The following is a 22,274-nucleotide window of genomic DNA, read 5'->3' on the forward strand; positions in this document are numbered from 1 at the left end:
AAGTTTTGTTCAATCAAAAAAAAATTATTTTTATTCTAAAACAATCATCCAAAGGATTAAAATGATTGATTTTTAATAAAATAATATTTGCAAATAAAGAATCGTGTAATCTCCATTCAAAAAAATCAACGGAAAAATTTTATATTTCACAGTTTCTCACTTTATTTAAATAGCAGTTTTTTCAAGAGCTAAGTTCCAAATTATTATCTGAAATGGAATGGGATTGCAAGAATCAGACGTGAACTGCAAAATATTTGTCTCTTACTTTTGCCTTTGAAAGTTTGATTTATTTTTGATTTCAGCATAGAATAAGTTTTTTTTATGAAATTGCATCCTAAAGAAACTAAGTTAAATCTACTAGACTCTTAAGTGAATTCAAAGATTTAACAATCGATGTAAGTTAGTTCCCTATTTACTAAGGCTTCATTATACAAATTTAGCATCAAGACTTATGGCGTTTTCTTTTCTTCAAAATTACTGTTTAATAGGAAAACTATTAATATAAAAAGACTTTATTCTTCACCGTAACACTTGTCAAAAGTGTCTCCCAAACAATCCCTTTAAGCTCACTTCCAAACAAAATTATTCTGCTAGGATGTAAAGATAATCTCGGTCTTAAACCACAAAATAGAACTTTCATCCCTTTCTCTTTTTTTTCAATTCATCCATTGAACAGTAGGACGTGGCCGGCGCCGTTACTGACGTTCAAAGGCCTCGTTCTATCACCATTGGCGATGTGGAACTTGTTCTACTGAGCCACTGATTGATATCGTAATTTGATTTTTAACAAGTAGGTATATTGAATACATTTCCTATAACCATACATTTCGGGTTTTACGGTTAAGGTGTATGTGAATAATTTTTTAAGATGAGCTATAAGCTAAACCTACGGTTAATGAAAATGTAGTTCACTGTTATATCAGTTCATCAGTGGTTCAATTGTGTAAAACCGTGTCCCCAAGTCTACAAGGAAAATAAAAAAAAAAATGTAAAATTTACTAAGTTACTGGAGTAATTTTTTTCCACCCCTCTTTCGAGGTAAGTAAGATAAGGGCACCCGGGGCATAGTGAGCACTCCATTTTTCCACGAAAGTAAGAATTTTCTCAACAAAATTTTATGAGGATCAGTTTTGTAGTTCCTATAGTATTAATTTTCCAGCAAAAAAGAAATCTCGTTATCATCTTTACAGAAATATTAATAAAAAAATAAAACAACTAGGTTCTCAAGTGACAAAAATATTATAATTTATGAGCACCTGAAAATTAGCTCTTATGATCGTTAAACCATCTTAATCTATAAGATACACTCTGTGTTCAGGATCGCCCCTGATGGCTAGGATCGATAGCATCAGATTTTCTTTTACGGAAATAAATTAACGCACTCATTCCGAAACATTACAAACAATTGAGTGGACTGTATATTATCGAACTTAGTACTACAATACAATTATTCCGACACAAACTTTGGCCACTCTGGGCTTCTGACTATGGCCAAGCTGGCCTCTGACTTGGCCGCTCGGGCCTCCGACTTTGTTACCGTGATGATCTGTCTCCGATGGTGGTTGGGTGCGAAAAGAGACCGAGTCAAAGATCGACGGTGGCTCAATCCTTCGGAAAAACCTCTTCGTGTCCGAGGAAAACCGATGATTTTGGCGCGCATTACCGCCGTTAATGCGCGCAGCATCGCCTTGTTGATACTGGACCTTTTCTTAATTTAGAGTGGTTCATGGTGACCCGTTCGTTCCAGAACACGGCCAAAGGCCGAATAGGTTAACAGGCCAAAGGATGCCAATTAGGACAATAGACCGAATAGGACATTTTGCCGAAGGTTATTTGGCCGAATGGATGTTAGGCCGACTGGTCATCAGACCGATTGGTCGTAAGGCCGAATGGGTGCTAGATCGATAAGACATATTAACGCCCAGGGTGGAAAACAGAAGAAAAAAACAAAAAAAGCGCTCAAATGTCAAATTAATCTGATTAAATCACCGACCAGTGAGCAGGCATCAAATTTTGTTTCATTAGAATGACCATTCATAAAACTTTGTTTAAGTTGTTGAGAGAGTTTTGCATTGGATAAGTTTACGAGTTTCACCAAACTGAGCATGCCTCATCAATGAAACAACAGCTTTGTTGATTTTGTTTGGCTCCAGCACTAATTTTCATCATGAACGATTACAAATCTTTTCAAAAAGTGTTGATTTTTCTGTTGAAAAGTAAAAAATGCTGCAGCTAAATTTCTATTTGCCTGACCTAGATTTACGCTAGTTCGCATGTTGGGGCGAATGATTGTTAGGCCAAATAGACGTTGGGCCGAATACTCGTTAGGACGAATGGTCATCAGGCCGAGTGGATATGAGGTCGAATTGATTTAAGGCCGAATGGTCGTTTTTGTAATGGATGCTAGACCGGCTAGACGACCATTCGGCCAAACATCCATCCGGCATGACGACCATTCGGCCTTGCTTCCATTCGGCCCATCGTCAATTCGACCTATCGTCTAATCAGCCTAACAGCTTTCGGCTGGATAACCGTCGGCCAAATAACCCATTCGGCCACTCACCGTTTAGTGCAAAATGCATCAATCATGAATTGTAAATGAAACTAAAAAAATCACCTCGACCAGGAATCGAACTCGAGTCTTCTGATTACCTCTCCAACACCTTAGCAATTAGCCAAATTATCAGATGAAACAAGTCAAGCTGTAGCTCTATAATTCTGTTGACTTCGTCGAGTTGAATTCGTGCCCCGATTACTGCCCAGTGGTGGTTTATATTATATTATAACCCTACAGTGACAGATTTTCAACTTTTTGCAAGAGATATTAAAATGCATTTTTAAACGTTTTTATTTATTTTTTCAAGTTTAAGCCCATTACGAAATACACTTTTTGAGTGTCTGAAAACGAAACAATGAAGTATTTTACTAATAGCTGATTTTATGGTTAAATTAGCGTCCTTCTTGAGGTAGCCATTATGACCTTATCTCCCCTAAATTTTATCTTTTTTTTCATTCACTTAGCGAAAAGGTGAATTGTATCTTTTTTTCTTTTCACCTAGAAAAAGGTACAATTTACTTTTTTCGGATTTACTGGCCAAAAAGGTTCATTCAACCGGTTTGCCATCCACTGATAAAAAAAGGTGAATTTTAATCTTATTTTTCTATTCATCTATTTAAAGGTACATGATAGCTGTTCTGGCTGGGGCACCATTGTAATCAAAATTATTTTAAATAAGATTTTTATTTAAGGAAGACGCTAACAGTTGATCCTTATCCTGCTACTATCATAGAATTATAAAAAAAAACTTTACAACTAAAATGCCTTCAACTAAATATAAATTTGGTTTTAAAACATTGTGTTGTACAGTTTGCCAGAGAAAATCCTAACTTTGCCCACCAGAATTCGGCAAAAACCTGTGTCAAAAATATTGACCCCAATTTCTAACTTATCTCTACTTGCGGACAGCCCATGGCATCGTTCAATTCATGCATTTCCATTCCCGGCTTTTTAATGTGACCAACCAGTAGGATAACGTTCACTCGGCGTTCCACAAACAGAAACCAGAAAGGTCTGTTGGCCAGAAATAGTTTGTTGACTTTTCGATTTTCTAGAGGTTTAGCTTGAAAAAGAAAAAAAAATGGAAATAATTTCTGCTGCGAAGGCAGTAGCAGATCAAATAAACTTTACCATTTTCCACACCATTGGTATCGAAAACAACCTTCAATTTCTGAACCCTTTCATTGAGGGGATGCTGAGCTTGGTCTCGAACCGGGCGATAGATGAATTCATAGAAGGGTTTGGCAAAATTGCTTTGGGTGTAGATATTTTTTGAATAGTGCCAATCCTCGAAAGTGTTCCTAGGAATCACAACCGTAAGGTTAGTTGGTTCAAGCTGCCTGTAGATTCCCATCAGCTTCGGTGTATCGATCGTTGTTACGAAATGGTCGATGTTGTCACCTTTGTTGGGTAACAACAGCAACAGACTGTAAAATTTATTCTCTAAGGGTAACTCTACGGCTGTAAACTTATCTATCGATGCGTAGTTTATTGCCAATTCTGGAGTTTGCATAAAGTTCGTACGTATGGATTCGGGGGTTTCAAATGTACAGGTGTGAAATTCGGAAAATCCGTACTTCCATACTGGTTTCAACGTTGCCATACTAAACAAAGAAATGTACCAGTCATAGTTGTACTGAGATGAATTCATGAACTGGCTGATTTCACCTTTCGACACTTCTCTAAATTTTTCGTTGATCTTTTTCACAACATAGTTTTCCGAACGATCGTGAAAAATATCAATCCAGTTAATCGTAGTATCCCAAAGCTGGTGGTCAACACTTCCGTAGGCAAAGTTGACGCCCACGTTTGTCACCGAAAGGTACTCGTAGCTACGATTTTGGAACTCCAAATCTGGAATAACGTATCGATGATAATCAGGCTGCTTCTGGAACCAGCAAGTATAATCATGATTGGATATCACACGCAGATCGTACATGGTCTGCATCAGAACGTGGGGGGACCTCAGGACGGTTGGATTCTGCAAATAAATGGCTACAGATCAATCTGCACTAAATTACCGCAGTCGAGCGTTTTTACTTTAGGCGCGTACGTTAGCAACGTCGTGAAAAATAGAACACTCATGATGATCGATTGATTGCTGTTTGAATTTTCATTCGTCCCTATATATGAAAATCATCTTCCCGCTTAAAACAAACATTTCATAATGTAGGCAAAGCTGATTAAATGTGTGTATAAGGGTGGTTGAACAAAATGTTGATGTGTTTTTTTGCTTTGTCAGACTGGACAATTTTAGAACATAAGGTCCACTCTACGAAGGACACTGACACCATTTGTTCTAACAAAAGTTAACAAATATCTTCTTGAGAGTTAATCTAAAGCGAAAGGACTAGTAAAAATAGTTAATAGTAGCTCCATGAAGAAGTGAACTTATCTTTCTTAGCTTTAAACCAGATAAATCTTTCTTCGAAGGTTCAGTCAAATCGGCATGAATTGATCAAATGAGCTGAAATTTGGCATGATTTCCTTTGTCAAACTAGGGAACCGTTTCAGATTGGTCAAGGTTCTGAATCCGCGAAAATCTTGGATTTCTGAACCACCCTCAAATACATTGATCAGCAACACGTCAGCATGTTCAAAAGAAAGCTATATGCAGCGATATAAAAATAATTTTCAAAGGAAAGTACCGGAAAAACTAGAAATTATTATGATTCAAATACAGTACACTGAGTTTTTTTTTACGCGGTTTTTTCTACACGGTATTTTTACGCGGCTTTTTCTACGCGGATTTTCGAATTAACGCGGTTTTTTTTACGCGGATTTTCGAATTAACGCGGTTTTTCAGAGAAAATATTTCAAGACTTTTTCAAAGGAAAACACTAAGAATCTTTTTGTAGTTGGGAAAATCTTAGCTCTGAGACTAAGAACGTGATACATGAGATCTGAGACCTGAGACCTGAGACCTGAGACTTGAGACCTGAGACCTGAGACCTGAGACCTGAGACATGAGACCTGAGATTTGAGACCTGAAATATGAGACTCGAGATCTGAGACACGAGACATTAAACATGAGACTTGAGACCTGAGACATGAGACGTGAGACATGAGACATGAGACCTGATACATGATACCTGAGACATGAGACCTGTGACCTGAGACCTGAGACATGAGACATGACTACTATTCTATTAATCTAATTGATTTTGTTTTTTATCTTAAAAATAAACTATCATTTTACGCAAATTTTTTAATAATCATGGTTCTTTCGCGTTTTTTAGTAACGTGCTTTTTTGCGCGAATTTTTTAATTAAAATGGATTTTTTACGTGGATTTTCGAATTTCGAGTTTTTTTTACGTGGATTTTCGAATTAACGAGGTTTTTTTACGCGGATTTTCGAATTAATGCGGTTTTTTTACGTGGATTTTCGAATTAACGCGTTTTTTTACGCGGATTTTCGAATTACCGCGGTTTTTTTTACGCAGGTTTTTTTTTACGCGGGACGAAAAACCGCGTAAAAAAAATCTCAGTGTACTTCTTTCAACCGTCCGAAGGGACCTTTGGCAATCTTGATTCCACTCAAACTTGGCATCTTATTTCAGCAGCTTAGCGTATGCGTTTTACGCTCAATCCTCAATCCATAAAAATTCACTACACCAAGAAAAGAACTCTAGACACTCATCATAAGATTACAATTTTTCCTACCTCAGGTGGGAACTTTTTTTTTTTTTTGTTTATTTGTGACACTTTACCAACGCTTTGGCATTCGTGTCAATCAGGTGGGAACTGTAATCTTGAAAAAGCATCAATCTATCCAGGATGCTCTGATGTTCCTCTTCGGTTCGGCTGTACACCGGAATATCGTCCAGGATCGACACCTTTCAGACCAGGGATCATGTTAGGCACAATCTTCTCGTGTGTTTGGATAATGGGCAGCTAATAAGTCTACCCGCATTCTGATACCTGATTCAAGGTCCAAGACGGTTAAAACGATGCGTGTTGATGGTCAACAGCTGCTTCGAATCTTCATCAAGCTGAGAAATGCGGTCTCACGTGCCCGTCCTGATGGAAATTATCTATAAATTGAGATCACTATTCGGTAGGAAAGAAAAAAAATGAGTAGGCATTGTATTTATAAAGGATTGGAAAAGCCTAAAAAAATCGTTCTTTGAGTTCTTATTTGTTACAAATTAAATATTCCTAAACGGGATTCAGGAGAAGATCGACACTACATTCCGACGACAACAAGCTGGATTCCAATCCTGACGATCATATGTGACCAACACAACGCAACAAATAATACTGGAGCAAATCATCGGACTCTCTTCGTTGATTTCTAATAAGCATTCGACCGACTGAACCATGAAAAAGGCGACGAGAAGTCCCAAAGAAACCAGTCCATCTCATCGAAGCACATGCACGAGGCATTTTCCTGCAAGGTCCTGCCCGACGATGTCTCTGTAGTGATTATAGTAAAATAAGTATTTATGATGAAAATGAGTAAGTATGAATTATGAGTATCATTTCAGTTGATATGAATATAATTCCGAAAAATGACTTAAAGCTGCGTATCGTGTAATAATAGAACGAAACTGAACGAAAGCGCAACGAAAAAGGAGACAGCCGATTAAGCGTGAGTCTGTTAACGAAACTTGAGATTAACGGTCGCGTTTTTCGGAAGTGAAAATATTTCGGAAATTTATATCCGAATAATTTACTGAGAAGTACGACAATGGCGCAGTCGGTAAGTGGACCAATTCCGTAATTCCGATGAAGGAATCGGAATCGTTTGAAAACTCCGGTAAAAGACTCGGATGATTTTTTTTCCGATGAAAGACTCGGATAAATTTATATATTTCGATGTAAGACTCGAAAAGTTCTTCATATTCCCGATGCAAGACTCGGATATGATATTCCGATGAAAGACTCGGTAAGTGGATCAATTATGTAATTCCGATGAAAGATTCGGAGCGTTTGGATACTCCGATGAAAGACTCGGATGATTTTTTTTTTCAACGAAAGACTCAGATATATTTAGATGTTTCGAAACGTAATTATAATCCGATGCAAGACTCGGGCTTTGATTCGGTATTCCGATGAAAGACTCGGATCGATAAAAGACTCGGATGTGGATGAGATATTCCAATGGAAGACTCCGAAGAGTTTTGAAATCTCGATTATTGTTTTGGTAATTCCGATGCAAGACTCGGATCAATCTTGATATCCCGATGAAAGACTCGGATTGTGATTCGATATTAAGATGAAAAACTCAGTTGAGATTTGATTTCACGATTATTGTTTTGGTTATGCCGATGAAAGACTCGAATATGGTCACACACAACTCTTGATTTGATGAAAAGTCTATCTCCGGTGATAGATTCCGGAAATTAAAAAAATGGGAATTTATGGTTCGACGAGGGATTCAAACGACAAAAGTGATGAATACGTCGCGTCGGTTTATATTTAAATGAAAGATTCTGAATCAGAATATTGAGATGCTGAGTGGAAGAAGCATTTGGGATTATCAAATATGGGAACTTATTTTTCCAAGAATCTGCCGAAAAATTATAACTGATTAATATCAGAGGAAGACTGAGAATAGTTCAGAACATTTCTATCTGATGAAACACATAGAAAATAAGGATGAGGATTGATGCAAAACTCGAATGACAAAACTTGATAATACGGTTAATATTCATACGGAGGACTCTGAATATTGAGATGATGAATCTATCTTTGATGGAAATCTCAGAATTGAAAGAGAGTTTTGATATTATTTGATATTTGATGGAAATCTCAGAATTGAAAGAGAGTTTTGATATTATTTGATAAATAAATTATTCGGTTAATATTCAGATTAAAAAAAAACTGACCGATACAGGATATCGAGATGATGGCTCACTGAAGAGTCTTTTTTCCTATGCAAGACTCAATATATCAAAAATAAGATTTCATGCTTCGATGAGAATATTAAAACAAAAATTGACAAATATTCCGGCTCTTAAAAAATGAATACCGGATTCTGTTGATCAACTTTGGAGATAATAGTCGCATTTAAAATCGAAAAACGCAACAAGGAGAAAAGAGAGGAAAAACAAATAGCAGGAGAGAGAACAGAGTAAAAAAAGTTAAGAAATTATAGCAAACGATGAAAAAAATAAAATTAAAAGTAGAAGACAAAAACAGGTTAAGATCGAACAGAGAAGTGGATAAAAGGATTAATAAATGGAAAACAAATAAGTAGAAAAAAGAAATGCAACATGAAATAAAGTTTGGGACAAGATTTAGTCTTAAAAAAATAAGATGAAAATATGCGAAGAAAAAAAAGGAGAAAACAAAGAATAGCTGAAAAGTGTGTTTATAACACACAAGGTAAAAAAAAAAGAAAAGAGAAATGAAAAAATAGTGTCAACATGCTAAGAAAATAAAAATAAGAGAAGAGAAAATTTTAGAGTTATATATTATCATGGTTCTAAACAAAATGATATTTTTAATTAAAAATTTCAGTGTACATTCAATCGAACTAAGCTTTTGAAGGGTAGAGACGAGGGGTAATGTAGTGATTATAGTAAAATAAGTATTTATGATGAAAATGAGTAAGTATGAATTATGAGTATCATTTCAGTTGATATGAATATAATTCCGAAAAATGACTTAAAGCTGCGTATCGTGTAATAATAGAACGAAACTGAACGAAAGCGCAACGAAAAAGGAGACAGCCGATTAAGCGTGAGTCTGTTAACGAAACTTGAGATTAACGGTCGCGTTTTTCGGAAGTGAAAATATTTCGGAAATTTATATCCGAATAATTTACTGAGAAGTACGACAGTCTCGTCTGATCCAATCCCGGTTACTGCTGCAGTGAGACAGGGATGTATCTTCTTATCACCACTTCGACAATGGAGCAGCGACCTTGACCTGGCCGACTATTTTTTGCTCGCCCAAAACAAAAAGACATGCAGAGCAAACTCGTTTCAAGGCAGAAAGCTCCAAGGCAACAGATCTCAAAGTCAATGTCTAAGGCGATGGAAATCAACACAGAAAATCCTTCCAATTTCGTAGTAGTAGTAGGGTATCAGGTTAAGAAAGTGGAGTGCTTTGAGTATCTTGGCAGCCAGAGAACGCCTGATGGTGGTACCAAGAAAACTTCGAAACTCGAATAAGAAAAGCCCGATTTGCATTTGCAAGTCTCCGAAACATCTCTCTACGAAAGAAAATCCGAAACTTCAACTCGAATGTCAAATCCGTATTGTTGTACGGGTACGAATCTTGGTGCACATATGCGGTCACGACGCAAAAACTGCAAGTTTTGTGAATCGCTACCTGCGGAATATCATCTACGCTTGGTGGACTGGCAACTGGATCTGAAACTTCTCCGCCGGTGTCATCAAAACGCGCTAGAAATCAAGACTCGGGAACGTAACTTGGATGGATTAGATTGGGCACTCGCTGCGAAGATATGAGAACGAGAGAGGTGCTTGACTGGAATACAGATAGACGTTGAAGAAAAGGCAGGCCCAAAAGCTCGTGGGGGCGTAGTTTAGCCGCTGAAATTCGCCAAATAAGTTGACGAAAATCTTGGTTGGTAGCAAGTAAAAATGCTGGCACCGGATCGTCAGAAGTGGCGATCTTTTATTTTTGCCCTAGGCATCGGAAAATCGGCGCTGGATCCTTAAGCCTAGTCCGCACTAGGAGACATTAGGGTTCGTTTCGAGACGGTCTCAGCGTCTCCCATTTTATTCGGGAGACACTGAGACCGTCTCAGGTTTCCAACAACAACAACAACAGAAAACAAAGTTCGTTTCATAACACAAATCGCAGTTCAATATGCCTAGTGTTTTTTTATTATTAGTTGATCACCCAGGTGGTAAATCCTTTTTACGGATTGCATTCCAAGGCACGGTGAACCACCGCGTCCCCCTGTATACTACTCTGGGTCCATGGGTGCAATTGGTCGACTCATGATACCGAGTACCCCTACGCCATAAAGTCCACCTGGGGCCTCTGGTCATAATTCCCATCCGGACCTGCATCGAAGGCTGTACCCCAAATGTGAGACCAAGTCCGCGCTTAAGTGCTCATCAGCTTACCAATTTCAAGTCAAAACTCCAGCATATATACCCTGCCTCTTGTTACGATTCAAAACTAAGAAGGACCTCTCCTCTGACGACTCGAGGTCCGGCCTTTACCGTAACTGTAGGCTCTCTTGGTTTGCACGACTATCGTGCGCTCCGCCTCTGTTCGAGGCCACTCCAAGAGGCCAATGACCTCTCCTCTAACGACTCGAGATCTTGACTCCGCTTGGTTTGGCTCGAAGCCCTAAACTCTTTGCCCGTCCGTGTGCCGAATCGAGAGCAGCTTATGCTAGAGTATTCCCCGGCATAAATACTCTTATATTTACGAGTTCGACTGCGAAGAAAATCAAGTCTTATCCCCGCAACTTCCGTCGCGTTCTACTCAGATACTCCGCGGCCGTGGAGGTATCCTACACAATGTTCGCAACGTACCTAACAACTCGGCATACGCAGAAGGTAGAGTCTTATCTTTGTATGCTTTACTGCTAGGATCGCTTGCACACTACTCGAATGCCCCCCCGCCGAAAGGAAATTCTACTCCGACCGTGGTCCGGACTTCTTCCTCCCTTTTGGCTGGCAACCCTAGGCTTTTTGCCCGCCGTGTGCCTAATCGAGCGCAGCTTATCTTGGACTCGCGCCTGTCACAGCACACGCACGGGTCTTTTACGCTTGCGACTCAGATGATGTCATCCTACCCAAATCGAGTGGCTCATCCGACGGCGACGGGAGACCACTCTACCCGAGAGTATTCCGCGACGTGAATACTCTTCCCCCTGCGAGTTCGACTGCGGAGAAGGTCTTGTCTTATCCCCACAGCCTCCGTCGCAGAGGGTGCATTCGACTCGGATACTCCGCGATGGTAACGTTGGAGGTATCCTACACACAGACGCGCGACGTACCACCAGGCAGCTCGCCATACGCAGAAGGTAGAGTTTTATCTTTGTAGGCTTTAGTGTCAGGATCGGACGCACACTACTCAGATACTCCCCGACGAAGGACTGGTGCTGGTTTCAACTTCTCTGCCGGGTAGTCATGATCCGGGTGAACCCATCGCTGACCACGCGCCAAGTATTGGCATCCTCACACATCCTCCGCATGATGTTATTGACTGTCGTGTCTGGTCCGCAGGCGGCAAGCATGTTAGCGCGTACCCCTTCGAACCTCGGACAGTTGAACACTACGTGCTCTGGTGTCTCGATTGTGTCACCGCAGGTTGGGCAGAACGGTGAGGCCACGTGTCCAATCCGGTGGTGGTACTGCATTAAGCACCCGCGACCAGTCAAGAACTGTGTCATGCAGAAATCAACCTCTCCATGTCTCCGATCCATCCAAATTCCGACGTTAGGGATCAAGCGATGGATCCACCGGCTACGTTCCGAGCTGTCCTACTGGTGCTGCCAGCTGGACATCGAGGCCTCTCTGGTATGTTTCCGCACATCGGACATAAACCTGTGCTCGTAGCAGAAGTTGCCTAGTGTGGACTTGGCTTTAGGTAGGTAGGTAAATGTTGGAACAATAGCCCTATTTACCGTTAATAGTATTGGTGTGAACACATAGCTTGGTGTATGTATGTTTCTTCCTGTTGAAGAGAGAGTCCATTGCGAGCATTTAGTTGATCTATTGTGGTATTACCTCGCATTACTATTTTTAATTTGCTACGCTGCTTGACACCCCTGTACTATTGGTTGAAGTTGCAGTTGTTTACCAGTAGCACACACATATCTAGGTAGGATCTCTAAGTGCAAACTAGATTCCCTTGAAAAGATCCATCCGCCAACCTTCATCATACTATGTGTGCCAGGTCATGTCACGACCTGGATTCGATCTCATGACCGTTGGCTTAGAAGACAAGACTCCTCTAAGCCTCGATCTGCTGGCAGTATGTGTGTATGTATGTATGTTGGTTATTCACGATGGGTTTGTTTCCTAATTAATACGGATTGTTAACTGGCATGAAGATTCGAAAATTATTTTCAAATTCGGAATTCAGAAATTAGAAATTAAGGATTTAAATTGCAGAGATCACAATGTGCATCATGATTTGAATTGATTGCAAGCAAATGGAACCAAATGTTACATGGAGCTGTATTTGAGTAGATCAAACATTTTGAAGATGGTTGGAGATCCCTTTCTCCTTCAATGAAGGGATTAAAAGTGGGGGGGGGGGGGGGGATGGGGTCTTACATACAGATTTATAAGCAACTCGAGAATTAGTGGAGCAAATCGAAACTAAATTTTGCATGGGAGGATATTTGGATATGGGAAAAAGTGTTATTATTGTTTGAGACCCCTCACTATTTCTATTGAAAGGTCAGGAAGAGAGGTGGGAACACCCATACAATTTTTTGTTCCAAGATAGTTTAAGGCCCTTCTCACCTTTCATTGGAATAATAGAAAGAAAAAAAGGAGCTCCCATACAATTTTTTGTATAACTGGGGAAATAATCTAGCAAATGGAACTAAATTTTAAGGGAGGATATTTTGATACGGGAAATGAATTTATGGGTGTTTGAGACCCTTCGGTGATCATTGTAAGGAGATACCAAGAGGGGAGCAGTTTGTTTTTGAGGATCTAGGGAATTAATTTTTGCATAACTCAATAACTTTTCGAACAAACGAAGCCTTATTTTGCATAGTTAGTAATTTGGATACGATATTTTCTATGATTATTTGATACTCTCCTTTCTTGCATTACATTTACTCCGACACATTTTTTGTTACATAGAATTAATCATACAATTATTCATATTTATTTCCGTAGTATTCCGTCCGAATTAATCGTACGAAAGAAACCAAATTTAGTATGGGAGAATATTATGGAACGAAAAATGTTTCTATGCTTTTTTGGGAATCATATCTCATACTAGTGGGGTAATTAATAAGGAAAAGAGGGGCTCTCATACAATTTTAAATAGAAGAAATAAGTTAAAAATTAGAAATAAATTCAGTGGGGTTATAGAAAAAGGTGCAGAGGTACATCCATATATTTTATTGAATAACTTGAAAAATGATCGAACAAATGATGGCAGACAGTAATTTAGTAGAGAAAATATCTTTACAGACAAAGTAATGTTAACCATAATTTTGTTTGGATAAAAAAAAATGTATATACACCTTGTGAAACTTAACCTCTTTTTGTTTTTTCTTAGAATGCCATCTAATTTTTGAGCACATAGTAGGTAAAATAAGCGCATGATAAAATTAAAAAAAAATAAATTTATTTATGGATACCAAGTTTTTTTTTCTGTGTGTGAATCAGGTTAAGACTTCGAGTTCAGATAATGTTTCAATTTCTGAAAAAAGGTGTTGGCATAGAAGGAAAAGGATAGTTTATAAAATATAAATGATAAAATATTAGGTAATTCAAAAATGGACATAACTTAATCAATGTTTATTAGTTTTATGGTAAACAAACAGACAAATGCATAAACGTTCTTGGTCCGTCTTATTCAGCAATCGTATTTTCAATGATGAACGCTCTTGCCAAATTACGGGCACAAGCTAACCGCAGCAGCTTAACCAAATCGTCGGTACAATTGTTCAGCAGGTTCGAGGAAAACTTTTCAATCAACGCCTGTTGATCGGAATCCGTTTCAACACCTTCGTTGGTCTTCATCTGATCGCCGGTGATTTCCATTTTCTCTATACCGTTGGCCACCTTTCGGGTGGTTCCCTTGAGCTGTTCTTTACGCTTTTCAATCATCGGCACCAGATCCCATTCCAGGTGGTGCAGAATTGTGTAGGTTTCCTTGGTGGGAATGACGGGTTCCTTGAACTCTAACAGCGGAATTGTGTCCGCCAACAGCGATGGCCAGAAACTAAAAAAGAACATAAATGTGATAAGACGAGTCGTTGATCGCTTCATTCGTGAGAACTCACTAGTTGGGGGTAATTTTCGAATCCAGTAGATTGATGAGTAGTTCGGCTGCCTGTGCAAAAGATCGCTCTCGATAGAACTGACGGAAATCGTAGTATTTTACCAGGAATATCAACCTAGGAGAGATGAACATTTTGGCACCGATGTTGGCGATAACATCTTCGCACATGATTTCCCCATGGTTGCAGTAGTGCTCCAGGAAAATGTTGGCCACAGCTGAAACATAGAAACTGTCTCTCGATCGAATAGCCCATTCCAAGGCATTTCCGTACAGCTTATTGGATAAGTTTTTCTTTACCAAAACTTTACAAATTTCGCTTTCGACTGAAGCGAAACCGTTTTTCTTGGCGGCGCTGATCAGCTTCAAAGCTTGTTTCTCGTTTCTGATGGGAATTCTTGCCAGAAGTGCTTCACGAGCTCCCAAACCCTCGGTGCTTGAAAACTCCAAGTAATCCAATCCCGCTTCCCAGAGACCAGCTTTGTGAGTCATCAACAAACAGCCGAAATCGTACAGCAAGGATTCGCGGAACAGTTTTTCCGAATCTTGCTCGTCTGCGCTTCCGGTGGAAAGCGTCAGCTGACCGCAGTGATACAGCAAATCTACCAAATGCGTTACGAACCACTTGTTGTCACAAATGTTCTGGATATTGTGCAACACCTGCGGTAAGTTGTTCTCCATAACCGAGAGGATAATTTTGTCCAGGTACTTGTAGCTGGGATTCGTTCCTCCAGTGCTGATCCACTGGGACAGCCAATTATTTGCGTAGGTTCCCAGCTCGTAGTACTTGCAGGTGGACTCTGTATAAAACAGATAACCGGGGAAATATTCGTACCAACAACTTGCGAATTGACACTGATCAGTCCATGTTTGACGGTCGCCAATAACCAGCTAAAATTGAAAAAAGAACGTTTTGAACATTTGCATCATTATTCAATACAAATCTGCATACTTTAACAATTTCCTCGAGTTCCGGTTCCACCATAAGGATACCGGCATCCACTTTTGACCGGGCATTGGCCGACCAGTACTGCCATTGAGATTTGAACTTTTGGATCGACAGACCCCCGTAAACGCTATAGACGGGCATGGTTTGCAGAATTTGATCCGCTACCTCGAAACACACGCTCTCGGAATTGGTGTGCAGTTTCAGCAGGGCACGGGCCACATTTGTCTGACCCTGAATGATTAATCCCTTTACCACCGGCCAATAGTCATCGTGTGAATCGATTTCCCGACCCTGTTGCAGCAGTTCCGTCGCCAGTCTTTCAGCCGTTGGAAAGTGAAATCGAACCCATTCTAATAGATTCGGAACGACCGCATTGACCGAATTGGAATTGACGATTAAAATTTCCACCAGATGCCAAATGCATTCGACAGAGTAAAAAATGGTGACATAGTTTTGATACTGTTCGGCATTGGGCAACTCTGTACTAGTAATCAAATTCTGAAGCTTTTCCAAGCAAGCCCGTATCGCACTGCGATAGGTTCTGGAGATTTTCAAATAATCGATGGCTCCTGCAACGTTGCTGTTTCGCACCAGCTGCAAATTCAGGAACACATGGCTACACTCCGTTACCAGACTCCGTAAGATCGGTTCGTCCAAAATGAAATTGGACGTCAGGTGGAACACTTTAACGGCCGATGTATTCGGAGGCCGATTCTGGAGTGATTGCAGCAACTTGTTGCTGTAAGCTGTTACCGAAATCTTGTCCTCGGTGATCCAATGAGCGGTTATTCCGAGCCGTTTGCCCATCTCACATGGCACAATCTAAAAAAGATGTTAATTTGAGTGAAATTATTAATCTTCTTGATGATCCACTAGCACTTCATTGCTTCCATTCAAAAGCGAATGGATTTTTTTTTAAATTGTAATTGTTCTTTATTGATTTATCGTTTCAAAATTTTTAGATAAAAAAATCAGCCAAAACTATCTTTGTTTTTTCAACAATATGATTTATTTGAAACGGCTTGTACCAACCTTTGTTGAAAGCAAATTTATTATTTTATTACTCAAATATTGCAAAATGTTAACAGGTTGAACTTGCTCCAGCGTACCCTAACAAATCTATTCAGATCTAATCCAGATTTTCATAAAAATCATTTTTACGTTGCCAATTCTGCGACTCATTTGATTAAAACTACTTACGTATGTTGGACAAATTTCCCTCGACACCATGTTGAGATAATTACTAAGAAAACAATCAAATTTCTATAATTAAACTAATAAAATTGAAACTGCTTAAAGCGGCGACTGTTTTGTGTTCGGTCAATGTTTTCGCGCAAATTTTGGAGGTTATGTCCCAAACAACAAACGTCACTTTCCGGGATTTTCGGTTTCAAAACACACGGCGTCGCGACGACAAAAATACAGCAACGTCATCTTAATTTCAAGTTGAGTATTGGCGATTTGCAGCTCGAAACGACAATCAGTTGGCGCTGTGATCAAAATGATGATATTATCGAATCAAGTGTCAAAACTTCTTGTAAATTCTCAAAACAAAACAGGAAAAAGTGTTTTTTCGGAGTTAAATGGAATAATTATTAACCCTTGTTTGGAGCATATGGTAAGAAAATATGAATTACACTACTGTTGAAATATTATTTAAGCTAATCTCTGTTCAATCTTCAGTTATTTTCAGTTTTATGAAAAATAAATTATGCCAAATTTTAGCGGCCTGTAAAAACATCGCCATACCAGAATATTTCCAGTCCGGCTTTTTGGAATCAAAGCGTTGGATAAAGGATTACTTTCAAGTTGTCAGGAAGCCGCTTGTAAGTAAATAATCTACAATATTATTAACTACTAATGAAACAAACAAATGAAATATTTTTAGATACGTGCTGAGTTTCGACGAATTGTTTCCGAACCAAATTCAACTAGGGTTTTGATACCAACTGCTGAGAGTGAGAATGTTCCGTGTGTAAAAAAGCTGGAATATCATTTTTTATCACATCCAGAAGGCAATTAGCGGAAGGAAGCGATTGAAATTATTAACGATTTCGATTCAATCAATAATTAGCCCAAAACACAACAGCATAGCGAAGGGGGAGCAACCGATTTTACACTGTTGAAGCTGACAAGATAGATCGCAAATTCAGAAGCTTTAAACCATTCTCTGCCTTTCTCTACGACTTAAAATGAGATAAGAATTGAAATAACGTAACACAAAGTTTTCAGAAATAGAAAATTAAAAACACATCAAATTCTACTATAAAAAGTAAAATGTGCTGATAAGCAATCAATATGAAAATTAATTCGAATGATTATATTTTATAATAATAAAAAAATCATTATTAACTAACAATTATCCTCAGCTAATTGAGATTTTTTTATTTAAATAGTTTCAATAACGTTCCCTGAAGTATAGGACTAGCGTTAAATAAAATCATTGTCAGTTACAATAATAACAAATATAAAAATTAATGGAAACGAGTCTAAATTAGAAATTATTTAAAATCAGATTTCCCAAAGTAAAAACTGGGTTTCTCGAGTGCTTTGAATCTGAAAAGTTTAACAAAGTCATTTTAACACAGCTGGAGAGCAAATTTCAACTTTTTAACATTAACGTAGGTAATGATTTTTAATGTTTTTCTTTCAATTTATCGATTCATCTCTCTGAAATTATTCCAACGAATCACTTACATTGTCTAACAGATGCACCAGAATTTACCGCTATTGGAAAAAAAATTCTTCATGGTTCAATTAAAAATAATTGAAAATTGAATTATGTTAGGAAAACCAGGAAACAGATTATTTGATTATACCACAAGCACTGAAATGAGTTAATAAGTGATTTTCTTACCAGACTCAGTCATTATTATTGTCCAAAGTTCAACAGTTTTCCCAGAAATCTCAATTTCAGAAACGATTTGTATACACATCCGTGTTAAAATTCAGCTATCATCACCCTTTTGTTAGTTCCGAATGTGAGAACCAGTTGGCGCTGCGTGTCAAAAAGTTTTGCTGCAAATCGCCAATTAATTCATCGATCAACTGTGGGCTGGAATTTTCCCTGTTACTGGAAGTGTGTCATCTATATCTGAGATTTTTTAGTAAATAACCCTCAGATAAAGATGACGCACTTCATGTAACAGGGATTTTTCGGGGTGCATGTTTTGTTATTAAACAATTTGGTTGTGTTTACTCGCTTTTTCGATTAAAAACCTCCTATTTTGCTTAATTGTCTCAAGAATATCCAACAAAATCCCATTCAAATTACAACATAATGGCCACAGTGAAGGAAAAATCCGAACCGGAATATTTCGAATGGAGTCCGGAGGACGAAATCCAGTTGTTCTTCGCCATGGACGGCTTGCGCCCCGTCGGCATCAATCGGCACTTCTTCCTGGCCTGCATTGTGGAACGTTTGTCGAAGGCGCTTAATCGGAACGTCAGCAGCGAAGCTGTTTGGTCCCACCTCAAGACCCTGTACAACCTTAAAGCCCTGGACGAATTGGAGCAGTTGCCGTTCCCGAACGACGAGACTGATTTTGTATTGCCGGAAGAGGAATTCGGTACGGAAATTAAATTCAAAACCGAGGAGGAACCGGTCATTGATGAGTCGAAAAAGTCGGAAAGCAAACCGGAGCCAACAACTGTGAAACCAGGTACGTTTTGGAAATGTTTTTTTTAATTCATTTAATTTCACGAGTTCAACCCTTTTTCAGCCAAAGACAAAGAACCAACGGAAAAGGAAAAACCCTCGTCAACGGAGAAGGAAGTTAGAGAATCGGTGAAACCAACCAAAGCGGCGAAACAAGAAGCGCTAGTAGAGAGTACCCCAAAACGACCTCAGAAACGCACCCGGGGATCCATGTCCTTAGAACCGAATTCGAGTAACAGCCCAGCAAGCACTCCGCCCCACGTTCAGGTCACGAAAAGACGAAGGATTTAGAGGATTTTACACTAAACACAATTGAGAAGAAAACTATTTAACGCAATGTATTATAAAATTTGGATTTATATGACTAAGCATGTAAGTTTCTGTTCTTTCACAACCTTGTCAATTGGGTGCAGAAAGGTTTTTGTGATTGATTGAGGTTGAAAAATTTAATACAATTTGAAAATCTGAAGAAATAACAGCGATTTTCCAAAAAACTACATTTTCAAAAAAAAAATAAATAAATTTGATTTTTGCAATTTTTCCGCATACACCAAGATTTTTTTTACACTGATATAAATACGTATCGCGTAAAAAAACCGTGCAAAAAAAACAGTGTTAATTCCCGAAAACCGCGTAAAAACCGTGCTAATTGGGGAAAACCGTGTAAAAAAGACCTCTAAATCTCTGCAGCTTTTAAACTTGAAACAATCATATATGTAACTTGACACTTAAGACCTGAGACAAATATAGTAATTTTAATGTGAGGTGTATTTGTTTTACTATATTTGTCTGAAACTCGAGACATGAGACCTAAGATCTGAGACCTGCGATTTGGAACCTGAGACTTGAGACCAGAGACTTTCGACATGACACCTGAGACTTAAGACATGACACCTGAGATCTGAGACTTGAGACAAAAGGCATGAGACTTGAGACAAAAGGCATGAGACTTGAGACCTGAGACATAATACATGAGACCTGAGGCATGAGACAAGAGTCATGAAACATGATACCTGAGACGTGAGATTTTAGGCCTGAGACAAGAAACATGAGACTCGCGATCTAAGACATGAGATCTTAGACCTGTCATATAAGACCAGAGTCCTGAGACATAAGACAAGAGACATGAGACCTGAGACATGAAATAGAGACTTGAGACCTGAGACATAAGACCTGAGACCTCATGTCTAATATTTTCTCTCAAAAACCGGTCAATTCACGGAATCCGTGTATAAAAAACCCTGTTGATTTCCAAAAACCGGTTAAAAAAAGCCGTGTAAAAAACCTTGGACATCTCATACACACACACACACATTGAAATATCAGTAATAAAATTCCATGGACTAATTCCTTTTAATCTTTAGAACATTTTTTTACAATACTATACTGCCGTTCTAAGCAAGATTGTCTCATGTAGAAAAACGTGCAAACGAGAAAAACGCGATTGAAATATCAGCTATATTTCCAATTTTTCTCTCAAACTAAAAATTCACCGACAGTTTTTTCGTAGTGAACAGTTCAAGTTAATCATTTTACAATGTTTTCTGCCAAAAAAAAATACATTTCCTACAAAAAAACAGCAAATTAGATCCAAAAATGCTCCGTGTGACACTTTTGCGTAGAATCAGAACGCATGCCGATTCTAAGTTCTACGAAAAACTGTCACACGACTACAATTTTTTTTTATCATTTTAAAAGCTTGCATAGTTTATTTTTTTCCCAAAAACTCATGCTAAACCGTAATTTGAAAAATACGTTCCTCTTTGTTTATAAAAATGTATATTTGAGTATGGATCCTGTAAGTAGTGCATACCGAAAAGTGTTTAGTGAAACTTTCTCTGAATAAAACACTCAAGGCTTCTCGCTCCTCCTCTGCCCTCTATTTATTGTTCTTTTCAGTGAATAACATTGAATTCAACAGTTTGAACTCATCTTAAGACAATTTTTTAAAAAAATTTGTATTTTTCATAGAATTTTCTCTAGCGTGACATTCTTGCGTAGAACTATCAACATAGAGACAACCACCTTGATGGAAATTTCGTATAAATTCAGAACAAAGTGTACTTGTTTGTGTTTTTATTCGAAAGTTAACACTAAAAGAGACCGTTTCCAGCAAAAAAGTGAAAATGACCCAAAAGTCACATGGGACATTCTTGCTTAGAACGGCAGTACATCACTCAAAAATGTCCACGCGTTTCCAAGATATTCGGATTTTGATAAGTGTTGATATCTCGTTTTTTTCGCTCGTAACGAGTGTGCTGTATTTAGAAGCATAAGCTCAAATTTTATTAATAAATCAATTATATTCCATACACCAATTAGTTATATTACTTGAAGTCACCAGTTTAAGGGGATGGTTGCCATGACAGTGATCATGTTGTGTGGACGTGTGAACGGTTTGATCGATCGAGGGCTTGGCTACTGGCTACCCTTAGGGCCCGAAGCAAACTACCTGGAGTTCCAATTCGAGACATCTTGGCAAAATTAGATCTTGAATATTTGTGCCCTATATACAAATATCTTAAAATGTCTGACTTGGTCGTTTAGTCCGCTTCTCCTCGAATACTCCCTCTGTCTGTGTACTTTATCTAATGCTCGTTTCGTCTATTCACTAGAACAACTTCCCGTCCGACCGGTTCGATGACACCGGAAAGAAGGTTGGCCAGGAAGACAATCCTGCGGTAGTTTACATGTTACAGTTTTTGATTTAAAAAGCGCTGTTATTCCAGGCCATACTTTTTTATACCGTATTCGTTTCTCCATTTCCCCAGTTATGTTGTATGTATGTTGCAAATCCACCATGGGTGCACGGATTCACCGCAGTTTTGCCTAAGTATGTGCTCATTAACATTTTTTAGATATTAAAGTTCGACAAATCTCCAATGTCACGAACATCATACCCGGTACCATGGCTTCGTGTGAGCTGTTCTGTAGTGAATGTATTACGTGTCTCTGTAAGTATATTTTGGGTGAACGAATCTATCAGGTACACAACCAGTTGAAAACGGATAACATTTTTAGTGTTATTCATTTACTACAGGTATTCCGGCATCCGTGTATATACCTGGCTGATTGGCAACTGATTGAACGTTCGTAATTATGCAATTATTTAACAACAATTATAACATCTTACCTACCCATCATAACTGGGATTTAAATTTACTACCTACCAAATTGTCTCGAACTTTACACTCTGACTATC

At 38.6% G+C, this 22,274-nt stretch overlaps 3 protein-coding genes across 5 annotated transcripts; 1 reads left to right on the forward strand and 2 right to left on the reverse strand.

Moving 5' to 3' along the window:
- Window positions 1-2,876: 2,876 nt before the first annotated feature.
- On the reverse strand, window positions 2,877-4,814 carry LOC129759431 (serpin B5-like). Its single transcript, XM_055756879.1, has 3 exons — window positions 4,598-4,814; window positions 3,689-4,538; window positions 2,877-3,620 (listed from the first exon to the last, which is right to left on the reverse strand). Exons 1-3 carry the CDS (start codon window positions 4,640-4,642, stop codon window positions 3,442-3,444), a joined length of 1,074 nt encoding a protein of 357 aa, XP_055612854.1. The 5' UTR covers window positions 4,643-4,814; the 3' UTR covers window positions 2,877-3,441.
- A 9,137-nt stretch (window positions 4,815-13,951) lies between these two features.
- On the reverse strand, window positions 13,952-18,383 carry LOC129759428 (nuclear pore complex protein Nup75). Of its 2 annotated transcripts, none has more exons than XM_055756876.1 (4): window positions 18,272-18,383; window positions 15,418-16,236; window positions 14,470-15,356; window positions 13,952-14,408 (listed from the first exon to the last, which is right to left on the reverse strand). In XM_055756876.1, the coding sequence occupies exons 2-4, from the start codon at window positions 16,219-16,221 to the stop codon at window positions 14,036-14,038; spliced, it is 2,064 nt and encodes a 687-aa protein (XP_055612851.1). In that variant the 5' UTR covers window positions 16,222-16,236; window positions 18,272-18,383; the 3' UTR covers window positions 13,952-14,035. The 2 variants fall into 2 exon arrangements, with proteins under 2 accessions (XP_055612851.1, XP_055612850.1); XM_055756875.1 differs by lacking the exon at window positions 18,272-18,383 and adding an exon at window positions 16,615-16,792.
- On the forward strand, window positions 16,914-19,836 carry LOC129759429 (MRG/MORF4L-binding protein). 2 transcript variants are annotated; one of them, XM_055756877.1, is made up of 4 exons: window positions 16,914-17,032; window positions 17,098-17,240; window positions 18,660-19,076; window positions 19,137-19,836. In XM_055756877.1, the coding sequence occupies exons 3-4, from the start codon at window positions 18,695-18,697 to the stop codon at window positions 19,361-19,363; spliced, it is 609 nt and encodes a 202-aa protein (XP_055612852.1). In that variant the 5' UTR covers window positions 16,914-17,032; window positions 17,098-17,240; window positions 18,660-18,694; the 3' UTR covers window positions 19,364-19,836. The 2 variants fall into 2 exon arrangements, with proteins under 2 accessions (XP_055612852.1, XP_055612853.1); XM_055756878.1 differs by lacking the exons at window positions 16,914-17,032; window positions 17,098-17,240 and having other exon boundaries at window positions 18,528-19,076.
- Window positions 19,837-22,274: the final 2,438 nt, after the last annotated feature.

Source organism: Uranotaenia lowii, unplaced genomic scaffold, assembly GCF_029784155.1.
Source record: "Uranotaenia lowii strain MFRU-FL unplaced genomic scaffold, ASM2978415v1 HiC_scaffold_155, whole genome shotgun sequence".
NCBI lineage: Eukaryota > Metazoa > Arthropoda > Insecta > Diptera > Culicidae > Uranotaenia > Uranotaenia lowii.